Here is a 13,017-nt window from a genome sequence, read left to right on the forward strand (position 1 = left end):
TAGCTCATTCCTAAACCTTTAATAAGCCGCCTTGCTGCTCCAACTTCATGGCACAGAAGTTAGTATCTCTATCTCAGCTCATCAAGCATATCAAAAGGCTCGTTGGTTGTCTCTCTTCTTTCTCAGGATCATCTCTAATTATCTGATATGATTATCTAGGTAGCCTTTGAGTGTACGCTTTTCACCAGGTATACTCTGCTGCTGACGGAAGATGATCGATGGGAATCCGCAGCTCGTCATAGGCAACGACCGTAGTTCTACGGGCTCCTTCTACACCGCCGCCAATCCGCTTCATGTTTCAACGACCTTACGCCAGCCACTTTGTGGCAACAGCGAAGGATGGGGCCCTATAAACTCGGATCTTGCTGACTTCACGCCATGCTTCGTCGATGTCCCTGTCTCAATTACCGCTTGGTGGGGTGTGGTGATGGGCGCCGGGGCATTATGGCTCTTGCTTAAGAGGCGCGAACCACAACACGTTCCGAAGAATTGGCATTTCTACGCTAAGCTGGTAAGCATTTTGTGCTTGTTGTTCCTTTCTCCAATGGTATATGTCAGAAGACCTAATGATAAAACAATAGGTTGTTCTGGCGCTTCTGCTCGCGTTGACGGCCACCCAAGCTATTCTTCAATTGGTATCGAACGCACAACTGTACATCGCTGATTTTCGATTTTGGGCAAATGTTTGGACCTTGGCTTCACTCGCCGTGATCTTTGCAGTCCAATATTTTGAACACTGGCGCAGTAGACAGCCAAACGGAGTGGTTCTCTTTTACTGGGTGTTCTTCATCATAGCGCATGGTATAAAATTACGATCTCTCGTCACCCGCGAAGTATTCCGCTATCATCTCCCTTACTTCATCGTCATTACCATCAGCGTCGCCCTCGCAATCGTTGAGTTTATCCTAGAGTACCTCGTCCCCAAGAAACAGAGTGCATACGATACCTTAGGCAAGGAAGACGAATGCCCGTTCGAGTATGCGGATATCTTCTCCGTTCTCACCTTTAGTTGGATGACACCGATGATGAAATACGGCTACAAACACTTTCTAACCCAGGATGATATGTGGAATCTGAGAGAACGAGACACCACGAAAACAACGAGCTCTCTCTTAGAGGACTCGTGGGGTATCGAGCTAGAGAAGAAGTCTCCTTCTTTGTGGATTGCACTATTCCGGGCATTCGGAGGCCCGTACATGCGGGGAGCTATTATCAAGTGTGGCAGTGATATACTTGCCTTTGTGCAACCGCAGCTATTGCGATACTTGATAAGCTTCGTCGATTCGTATCGTACTGATCAGCCGCAGCCCGTTGCCCGGGGTGTTGCTATCGCTCTAGCCATGTTCGCGGTTTCCGTCTGCCAAACAGCATGTCTGCATCAATACTTCCAGCGAGCCTTCGAGACTGGCATGCGCGTTAAGTCAGCTCTCACCGGCCTCATTTACTCCAAGGCGCTCAGATTGTCAAATGAGGGTCGCTCGGCAAAGACTACTGGAGATATCGTCAATCATATGGCTATTGACCAGCAGCGATTGGTGGACTTGACCCAATTTGGTACTCAGCTCTGGTCTGCGCCTTTCCAAATTACTCTGTGCATGGTTTCTCTTTATCAACTTGTTGGTAATAGTATGTGGGCTGGTATTGGAGTCATGATTCTCATGATACCGATCAATGGCATAATTGCTCGAATGATGAAGACCCTTCAGATTGTCCAGATGAAGAACAAAGACTCCAGGACACGTCTTATGACCGAAATCTTGAATAACATGAAAAGCATCAAGTTGTATGCGTGGAACAAGGCTTTCATGTCTAAATTGAGTCACATTCGTAATGACCTTGAGTTGAATACACTTCGGAAGATTGGTGCAACTCAAGCTGTTGCAAATTTCACTTGGTCTTCAACCCCATTTCTGGTATCCTGCACAACATTTGCAGTTTTTGTGCTGATCGATGACCGTCCTTTGACTACCGAGCTTGTTTTCCCGGCATTGACTTTGTTCAACCTATTAACATTCCCACTATCCATTTTGCCTATGGTTATTACCTCAATTATAGAAGCTTCAGTCGCTGTGAAACGCCTTACTGACTATCTCACTTCGGACGAACTCCAAGAAGATGCTGTCCTCTTCCAGGAGCCGGTTACACACAACGGCGATGAGTCTGTCCGCATTCGAGATGCATCATTCACATGGAACAAGTATCAACCTAACAATGTCTTGGAGAATATCAATTTGAGTGCCCGCAAAGGCGAATTGACCTGTATCGTTGGTCGTGTCGGTGCGGGCAAGTCATCGCTTCTCCAAGCCATTCTCGGAGATCTCTGGAAGAGCCAAGGCGAAGTCATCGTACGTGGCCGAATCGCATATGTTGCACAGCAGTCTTGGGTCATGAACGCTAGCGTGAGAGAAAATATTGTTTTCGGCCATCGCTGGGATCCACACTTCTATGAACTTACAATTGAAGCCTGTGCTCTAGTTGACGACTTCAAGACACTTCCCGACGGTGACCAGACAGAGGTCGGCGAGCGGGGTATCTCGCTTTCAGGTGGACAAAAAGCTCGATTGACACTTGCTCGAGCTGTCTATGCACGAGCTGACATTTACCTTTTGGATGATGTCCTATCTGCTGTAGACTCCCACGTTGGCAGACACATTATCAACAGGGTGCTAGGACCAACTGGTGTTCTTAATGGCAAAACGCGTATTCTCGCCACCAATTCTATTGCTGTGCTGCGAGAGGCAGACTTTATTGCACTTATCAGGGATCGTACTTTTATTGAGAAGGGTACATACGAACAACTTATGGCAATGAAGGGAGAAGTGGCAAATCTGATACGCACAATATCTGCCGAGGATGATGATGAAAACGATTCTGAAGCCAGCAGAGACGACGCTAAGAGCCCTATCAGCCTTGATTCAACAACTGTCGATGAGTCTGATATGTCTGAAATCGAAGAAGCGGAGGACGACCTTGGTGCCCTTGCACCTATCAAACCCGGTGGTGTCAGAAGATCTAGTATGGCTACTTTACGACGTGCCAGTACTGCAAGTTGGCATGGCCCGCGTAGGGAGACTAGCGACGAAGAGAACGGTCTCAAAACCAAACAAACCAAAGAAAAATCAGAACAAGGGAAGGTCAAATGGAGTGTTTATACCGAATATGCAAAAGAAAGCAATCTTTATGCAGTCTCCATCTATCTATTCTTCCTTCTTGCCTCACAGACAGCTCAAGTTGCAGGAGGTTTTTGGTTAAAGCGTTGGTCTGAAGTTAATGAGATCTCTGGCCGGAACCCCGATGTTGGCAAATACATTGGAGTCTATTTTGCTTTTGGATTAGGGTCATCTGCTCTTGTAGTTTTGCAAACATTTATCCTTTGGATTTTCTGCTCCATCGAGGTTTGTTACAAATTTCTTGACTCAGTTCTACACAGCAGCTTACAAGTTTTTTTAGGCATCTCGCAAGTTTCACGAACGTATGGCATACGCTATCTTTCGGTCACCAATGAGCTTCTTCGAGACTACGCCTTCTGGCCGTATTCTTAACCGATTCTCAAGTGACATATATCGAGTTGACGAGGTGCTCGCACGTACTTTCAATATGGTAAGGGCATTCTAGACTGTTCATGGTCGATGAAGACTGATCCCTATCTACTATTAGTTATTCGTCAATGCTGCCCGTGCCATGTTCACCATGGGTGTGATTGCGTTCTCAACACCAGCGTTCTTGACCGTTATCGTCCCTCTTGGATTTGTCTATATGTCTTATCAAAAGTACTACTTGAGAACTTCCCGAGAACTCAAGAGATTGGATAGTGTCAGTCGAAGCCCGATCTTTGCCCATTTCCAGGAATCTCTGGGCGGTGTATCGACGATTCGCGCATACAGACAAACGAAGAGATTTGCCATGGAGAATGAATGGCGCATGGATGCCAACAACCGGGCATTCTTCCCGTCCATCAGCGCCAATAGATGGCTTGCTGTGAGATTGGAGTTCATAGGATCTATTGTTATCCTATCTGCGGCCGTGTTATCTATCATCTCCGTTAGCACTGGCTCTGGCTTGTCAGGAGGTATGGTGGGTTTGGCCATGTCTTATGCTCTACAGATTACCCAGTCCCTCAACTGGATTGTGCGGCAGACGGTCGAAGTTGAAACAAATATTGTATCCGTCGAACGTGTGTTGGAATACGCTAACTTGCCTAGCGAGGCTCCTGATGTTATCTTCAAGCACAGACCTGCTATCGGTTGGCCGGCACAGGGTGGTGTGTCATTCCAGAACTACAGTACTCGTTACCGTCCTGAACTTGACCTTGTTCTAAAGAAAATCAACCTCGATATCAAACCCCATGAGAAGATCGGTGTCGTCGGTCGCACTGGTGCCGGCAAGAGTTCTCTGACATTGGCGTTGTTCCGTATCATTGAAGGCACTGAAGGCGAAATTAGGTGAGTTCTAAACTCCATATTTGTTAGCATCGGCTAATCGTTCACAGCATCGATGACTTGGATATATCTACAATCGGTCTTACTGACCTTCGTGGTCGCCTTGCAATCATTCCTCAAGATCCAGCGATGTTCGAAGGAACTGTTCGAGACAATCTGGATCCTCGTCATGTTCACGATGATACTGAGTTGTGGAGCGTTCTCAGCCATGCACGTCTCAAGGAGCATGTTGCTGGCATGGAGGGTCAGTTGGACGCCGTGATTCAGGAAGGAGGTAATTTATCTCATGTTCTTTACATGTTTCTCTGAACCCAACTAATTACTTCTGATTGTAGGATCAAACCTGAGCCAGGGACAGCGGCAGCTCGTCTCGTTGGCTCGCGCATTGCTGACGCCAAGTAACATTTTGGTCCTAGATGAAGCAACGGTAAGTGCCTGCAATGCCAAGTCAAAGAATCCATCGCTGACAGAGAGGTTACAGGCCGCAGTAGACGTTGAAACCGATGCCCTGCTTCAACAAACCTTACGTAGTAGCATCTTCAAGGATCGTACTATTATCACCATCGCTCATAGAATCAATACCATCATCGACTCTGACCGCATTGTGGTCTTGGATCGGGGTACTGTCGCAGAATTCGATACCCCAGCCGAGCTTCTCCGGCAAGGTGGCAAATTCTATGATCTCGTCAAAGAGGCAAATCTCTTGGACAGTGATGCTGTAACAAGCATGCTGGGGAAGAAATAGACAGGGTCATAGCCATGTTTCGGGGAAACGTGACGCTGCAATGGTCCCCCGGGGAGGGTCTTCGTTGAGTTTAACTTAGGAACTGATCGACAAATCTACTTGTTCCTCTTGAGTCCTCTTTACGATCGCCCGCACAAGGTTTGGGAAGCGAACCAAGACCGTAGGGAAGCTCTCTTTGATGGCCAGAATAAGCCTACATTACCAGGGTACAGATCTCAACATCATTGCATATAGCCGTGCGTCAGAGGGTAGCATAGTCCGCTTCATGTGGCCCCCTTGCTATTCCCCTCTATCTTATGCAAACAAAGAAAATTTATTGTGCTACACGATTGAAACGGGACAGAAGGAGCCTTGAATGGATTTTCGGCTCATCTCGACCAGGATATAGCTGAGTCTGGGCCGCATCATTCCGTCTGTGCGCAGGCATTGTTGTATTCCACTGCTGTGAAACATTCCTCTACACCAATGCGATGGAGGAACCGAAAAAACTCTACTACTGGCTCGTGTTGTTGGATTTTCAGTTATATTACATGGATATGTTTGGATTTAATGGTCATTTGCACGCTCACTTTGTTGGTATATGTTTCTCTCAAAAGTTGGAGCGGAGCGTGAGATGAGAAAAGCGGTTATATATTTTGACATGTAATTTACTGTATTAAGAACAATGGATGGCATTTCGCGATCGCAAGGGCTGTAATCATGTCGAGAAATTGCCTCATCAGCCAGCTGGCTGTGCTGTCTAGGTAATATGCTCACACCTGGATATGTAACTACATAAGTAGGAGGAGAGGGATGATGCTTGCTATCACCCATGCATAGGTATTAATGCATAGTCATTCTCATAACCCTCAAAAGTATTGACCAATGCACCTGGCGAGGTAGCACGTAGTTATATGTGCTAGGCAGTATTACATAGCTAGACCATCTTTGTTTTTCACAATGACGCTCCCCCGGCACCACTGTGTGGAAGGACAGCATACCGCTGGCTTTTATCTGCATCTGGTGTGTTTTTCGGTGTGAGATCCCATTTCTAAAAGAAGTAGTCAATCAAGGCTAGGCTGCATACATACTGCCTACATGACTTCTACATACTCACGTCCGTTCAGGTTGGACTTGACTCGAGAATTGAGACAAAAAACCAGGATTGATCCTAGAGTACATACATAGTAACTGCATTGCATTCATGGCTAGGTTTATCTGCCGGCCTAGATCTACTGGTATGTACTTGTAAAGTTGTAGCTGAGAGTCTTCGACGTCAGAGGCTTGATCTCGCTAACGTGGCCTGCAAGCCTAAAAAGTCAAGATTTAAATAGCTTTCTCTTTAAGGTTAGTCATTGTATGCTATCGAGGATGTACTGGTTACATACATAGTAGGAGGTCGAGACTCGGGAGTGCAGAGGTAAGTACATACGTACGAGGTACATAGGCAGTGTGGCCCGTCAAACACCGAAGCCAACAGCAACGGCATTCGGGATTTGGTTTGAGGAGATCATGACAAATCATTTGTAAGTTAGTTAACTTAAGCAAGTTACCCGAATAAGTTGCTCTGTAGGGTAATTTAGTAACCAGTGGTCCCTCAATCCAGGGGCAATTTTATCGAATTGAAAGACCTTCACTTACTACAGAGTCGTGATGTCATATGAGACCTGGTGTTCGATCATGGTTAGAATCATGGTTCATTGGGAACTCTCAGATATCAAACTATGCGCTCTTCCTTTTGGACATACCTTAACGACTATGCACTGTAGTATGCAGCCACCTGGACATGGTCCAGACCGACTTATGAAATAAAGAGCTAAGTCTTGAGCCGTGTAACGTGATCAAAGATCTTGCATACATATAGGCGCAACACAACACATACTTGCAGTTCGTTTAACACATTCTTACATACAGCAACGCATATCAGGTGTAGAAAACCCGGGCAGTGGCTGGGATACCTGGCCATGTATCCGTACTTAATACGTACGTACTGGGTACCGGTAGTTCATATTATTTCTGTAACATTGCAAATCACTTACTAGAATTGGTACGTCGTAACGGACTGCCTACCGCTACATGCGTGGTAGCTAAGTAAGTGAAATCATCCCTTGCTTTTGGTGGCACTTTCTGAGCACGTAAAGAACTCAGAACTCAATTTTCATTACTTCCTAATCGCCTATCTACCCCGTCTATATTAGGACGATAAACAAGATATCATCATTCTCTGTTTCTCACAAGGGCCAAGGTGAGAACTAAAGTGGTGACAACCACGCGGGCCGGCCAGATCAGATGCATTAGTGACATCGGGCTAGGTGGGGGTAGGTATGTGGAAATTGGATCGAGAATGGTAGGTTGACTGAAGATCAGTTGAGGATCTTTCATGTCCGGCTAAACTCTTTGTCGGTTTCCATAGTGTTTACTCCGTATGCAGCGATACAGGGAATCGAGAATGAAACTTGTCCTTTTCAATCGGTAGATCCTGCCAAGTAGCGTGGCGACTATGCAGAAGGAAAGTATATTCCAGAGATTAGAAGCGTATGTCTGTAAACTAGTCCGTAGCCACATAACCAGCCGCAGATGGATAAAATTTCAAAATGTCAAACTACACATCAAAATTCTGTAACGGAGTTGTATTCCGTGGTCAGTATCGTATTCTCCAGAGAACAAAAAACTCAATATTTTCACGATTTGATCTGTTTATAGAAAATCACCGGGACCATGCGAGGTGCCGAGCCTTTAGGGCAGATTGGCGTCAGGGAGGCACTTCCGCGAAAGCCTAAGTAATTAGTCCCCAATCAATGGCTATGGTTCAGTGGCCTAGTGCCCCCGCGACTAACGCTAAACCTATCTACTAGGGGTCCCCGGTCATGTTAGTTTGGCGACCAAGCCAGATCACTTTGACAAGGGATAAGGCCTCGGTCTGCGGAAATTTTCCTGTTTTTATGATTTTGTTAAATGATACGATTATTAGAATAATTGGCTCTTTTCGATGTAGCGTGTCATACACATGGCGCAGCCGCCCCTGCAACTTTTCTTCTTCTGTTTCGGCGTTTACCAGAACGGCGACAACAAGGGTTGATGTTCGACAGGCACACATTGGATCTTAGCGAAGAACCTCTTAATTCTGCATCCGTTAATATGCATACGGAGTACTCCGTACTAATTGTGTTGGTTCCTCACCCATAAGGGTTTCACGAATAGAACTTCCATATCCGGATAAACCTCCGATGCACCCACAGGCTCTTCGGATTCTCATAATAAATAGTTATGGTGAACTAAGTACATCCACCGTGTACTACTCGCGAAACCGTTCTGTTCCCGTAGTTTCTTCTGTTACCTTCTGGTTTTCCAGTCTACCCTACATAGGAGGTACCCAGTACCGCGCCCGTCATAAAAACCTGAATCTGATATATTTTGTGCAGCCAAATGCAAGATATATGCAGCGGTGTGGTAATATGTAAGTATTGACTCGGTGTGCATGCTAGCGAACTGGCTAGCAATATTTAGCCTGGAGCCGTTATGCAGTCTCGAAATCATGAAGGTGATTACGACCACATGAATCAGATCTAGACTAGTGTACATCGTATTCGTACCAATTTAGGCTTGGTAATCTAGTCCCTGACTACTCCGTATTTGAAGTTTTCTGGATTATGAGCTTGCAGAGTCGAAACCCGGTCCATGGAATCGAGTGCTGGTGGGGAATAGATGGGATGTGTTCTTGTACGGAGTAGCTTCGAGGAGAAATGGGAACGCACCCAACGTACGACAATATGTAGTAACATGGCCTATGTACAGCAAGCATCGTGTGACCAAGTGTCTCGAATGGCTGGTTGGATACTTCCTCGAAGGTTAGGGTTAGGCATAATCTCTCCTTCTTAATATGATTAGTTCCCGCTTTGACCCACTGGGAAGCGAGCATCCGACGGGAGCTGCCGAGCCGCGTATCCAAAATTACATTTCCCGATGTGTGTCCCCGACTGTTTGGGTCAGATCAGATCTCTTTGCTTGGATCTTCTACATTGGCAATTTGGAACATTCAGAGAATAGCTACTTTGTATATTTAAGTATTTGCTCATGGTTCCCTCTCATTCTGAACATCAGACGGCAAACTTCAGAACATTAAGTCAATCTGGCCGGTCCATAATCGATCACCGGTTCTTCTGCTACTATGGTACTTAGTACTAGGGATTTGAATACGGAAGCATTTTGCGAGCCTGAAACTCTAGGTCGATCATTGCTCCCCACAGTGGGCTTTTATATTGGTGATCCTTGTCTTTCGCACTACAAGATCCCACCTAGTAAACTAGCACAAGTGCGTACCCCGCTGTAACCTTTTTTCGGCTTGCTACATGAACCATCACGGATTTTTCCTAAATTTTACAGTTTTCTGTTTAAATTGGAATATTATTACCGGCGTATGCTTGGGGCTTATGGCTGGCGATTCAACAGAGGTATAGGCTATAGGCCTTGGTGACTAAGCTATCCGTATTAATAAGTCTTTTTAGACGCGTACAGCAGAAGAGACTCTTATACCCTCGAGGCTAGTGCAAGTCTGAATCAATAATTGTAGCGTTGTTTTGAACAAGCCGATGATGGAATGGAATTATATCATTGAAACAATGGATCATCATTTGTACCTGTCCTTTCCCTCGTCTACGTATCAATGACTGCACATAATGCAGTTATGCCCATTTGTATTCCCGTAGTCACATTTAGCTCGTGTATGAGCGAACGGGCCGATGGCGCGGTGAATTTCTACGTATCATCGCCGACCCCGTTTAGCTTTGATGTCAATGAATCCGTTGAGCAGAAAACTCCCGAGACCAAAAATTGAGACAGACTCTTCGCCTTCCTAGCCGACGCCACCAAAGTTAATGTATGCCGACTACGGTGTCACCGCTCCGTAGGGCGCTTACAAGTTACGATGAATTTAGCTCAAACTCTTTTCTGGGGAACCCCTACTTTTCTGTACAGATGACTTGCAGATGATGGACATCGGCTTCCTTTCCCTTCCTACTTGTAACTATGTACGTAGAGGTGACAAATATTACTACTACACCAGCTGAAGAGTTCTCTCAAGCTATCTTGCTTTTAGGGATTTCAACATATTAGCAATAAACTAACTAATTATTTATCGAGATCGAAGTACTGGCTCGAGTACGATTGGTTTTGTTACAAGGTTTCAACTCAATGCAAGTGTCCATAGAACCATAATGGTGGAACTCACACAAGGTACATACTACTACGGAATTAGGAAGTAGGTAATCAGAAGGTTCGAAGTCATGAGCAAACGAAGCACGTGAAGTAAGGTATGCATCATAAACCACATTTCTCTAAAGAAATAGGCGAACTATCTGTGCGTGCGCAACAGGCCAGACATTCAAGCTCATCGTATCTTCATATTTTCCAGTCTTCAGAGACGGAGCCATGGTTCGCTTACGACGAGATTCTAGACATGGATCGGAATGAAATCCGAGCAGAACTGGCTTCCAGACTCCAAAACACCGTTCCCTGCGGTGCGCTGCTGATGAGTGTGATTTCCAATTTGAGCCTCGTTTTGAACGATGGTGCAGAGATAAATTAATTATATCATTGCTTTTTTAAGCCAGTGAGTGGTATTTGTCATTCGAGAAGTAGTCAAACAGGGGATGTCCAACCATACGAGAGACCATGTATGGGGTACTGGCCGATTGGCGTGTCTTCGTGGTTGGCATTTGCAATTAAAATGTCTGAGCGTTATGATCTAGACCGTGGATCAGACCCCGGGCAATAGAGTTTTCAGAAAAGGAAAAAAAGAAAAAAGAAAAAAGAAAACAGAAAAAAGGAGAAAAAAAAAATGCGAGGGCCCATCTTGCGGAGTAACGATGGGGTTCGAATCTGCCAAAACGTCAAATGAAGCCTCTCAGGGCAACTTGACCTGTGGAGACCTGTCCAAGACAACTGAGTAGTGAGTACTCCGCAAGGAAACCGTAAATCTCTGGTGCTTTTATTATCATTACTACATGACTCATATAATATATATTGCACATCATGATGGAATGGGGTATCGGTAGTGAGTAATACATTCAGGGTCTTTTCGAGTATACTCAGACTGAAGCTTTTTATCACGGCACGAATATTCATGTCACAAAGGCGACAACATATGAGTTAATTATATAGATACCTACCTTGGCGCATGCGGAGTTGACTGTTCAATACAGTGCATTTCATTACAACGGTGACAAATAGGTTGCGGCGATTGCATGCATACTCAGACGTCCTTCAAGGCTTCAACTGATCACTGGCATGTTATCCCCACTCCTTCGGTCTGTTCACTTTGATCGCAGAACAGGTAATTCCATGGGTATTTTTGACAACTCATTATCCATGCCATATAATTGGCTACAATACGTATTATTCTCGGGAAGCTCCACTATAATAAAGAAAAATAGGCAGGTGTTTTTCAAAGATTGTATGTATTGGACAAGACTGGGAGGCGTGGCCAATTATATTTAAATGAATGAGGCTTACCCGTAGGTAGTCAGTCATGATCTTCCATGAAATTACTTGTTTTGCAATCAAAGTGAACAGGACGACAGAGTGGGGACTAACGAGGTACGTACTACAATACTCTGTGTACCAGATCTGTAGTCGTTGGCCGTAATTTCAGGGCAATTTGCCAAGTTATCAGATAGCCAAGGTCCCGAATGATCGGGACGAGACAATAGTTTCAGCTGTCACCTATGAATTCCTTTTCTCTGTACGGATACTTCGTGTTGAAATTAATAGTCCATGCCGAGTAATTACCATGATTGGTAGCCTTTAAAGCCTGAGCGAGCCTCTCTCGTCGATTAGTCTCGACTAGGAGTCCGAGCGTACAACGGACCATGAGGCGGATTTACAACTAGGCACCCGGTCCGCCGGTTCCGTGCTCTAAAACCCTCAAGGCTCGTGAAGTCCCTGATCACGATTCACGTCCTGGGCGAGTACGGCTAAGGGCTGAACTTAAACCTATCAATAACCATAACTGAGGTTTACTCTCAGCCTTGGTGGCAGCGGCTAACACAAGTGGCTGGGCTGGAGTAGGCCTTGTGACAACTGAAACTCCCATTTTTTGCAATGGTTCAAGGCGCGAGACAGAGATAATCCCAACTATGTGCATTTGCACGACTAATTCCAATAGCACGACTGTAATGCTCCATAGCTCCAGCCACATACATCATGGATTCTCAAGTTCATTTGAAGTGGCTCAATCCTTCAGCTTAACTGGTGCAATTGGGATAGCTACTCGGCGGTCGGTCTCTGACATAGTGTAGATCTTCTGCTCATGAGTCAATGAATCAATGTTCCAAGAAACAGCCAAGCCAGGAAAGCAACCATACGTAGTAGTAGCGGGTATGTGGGAAGATCATGTGGAAAGATTCAAAATTATCCCAAAAGGGAAAAAATACCCCGGATTGGGTATTTTATCTCTCGTACGGAGTTTTGACACATGATACTAACAATGTATTGTTTGCGTACTTACCTAGAATAGACTAGGCTCTACAACGCACAACATCAATCGAGCATCGTCGTCACCTTTCCTTGTTCTCATTTCTCACCAGTGTCATCACTCAATTGATTCCCCAGCTCCGCAAATCATGAGTCCACATGGTTGCAATTGGAGCTTGCCCGCCATTTAGCTTTACGAGGCATGCCGCACAGGTTCTCAAAGCCACGAATTGGTATTTCTTGCATATGGCATTGTTCTCGTCATCAACTTGCATGACATTCGCCTCTCGCTTGGAATACGCTTGTCCACGGTGTCACTTTGCTTTTCTTTTCGAGTACGGAGTACCTCGTATGTTTTGTGCGCTAAGACCGATGGAACTTCTG

General features: G+C 45.5%; 1 protein-coding gene across 1 annotated transcript; it reads left to right on the forward strand.

The window, feature by feature from the left end:
• Window positions 1–47: 47 nt before the first annotated feature.
• Window positions 48–5,184, forward strand: EYB26_004445 (uncharacterized protein; the record flags this gene model as incomplete). Its single annotated transcript, XM_054263736.1, has 9 exons — window positions 48–101; window positions 164–188; window positions 243–511; window positions 582–3,395; window positions 3,451–3,600; window positions 3,658–4,442; window positions 4,490–4,713; window positions 4,775–4,866; window positions 4,921–5,184. 9 exons carry the CDS (start codon window positions 48–50, stop codon window positions 5,182–5,184), a joined length of 4,677 nt encoding a protein of 1,558 aa, XP_054119711.1.
• Window positions 5,185–13,017: the final 7,833 nt, after the last annotated feature.

The sequence above is a fragment of the Talaromyces marneffei genome, chromosome 3, assembly GCF_009556855.1.
Source record: "Talaromyces marneffei chromosome 3, complete sequence".
Classification (NCBI taxonomy): Eukaryota; Fungi; Ascomycota; class Eurotiomycetes; order Eurotiales; family Trichocomaceae; genus Talaromyces; species Talaromyces marneffei.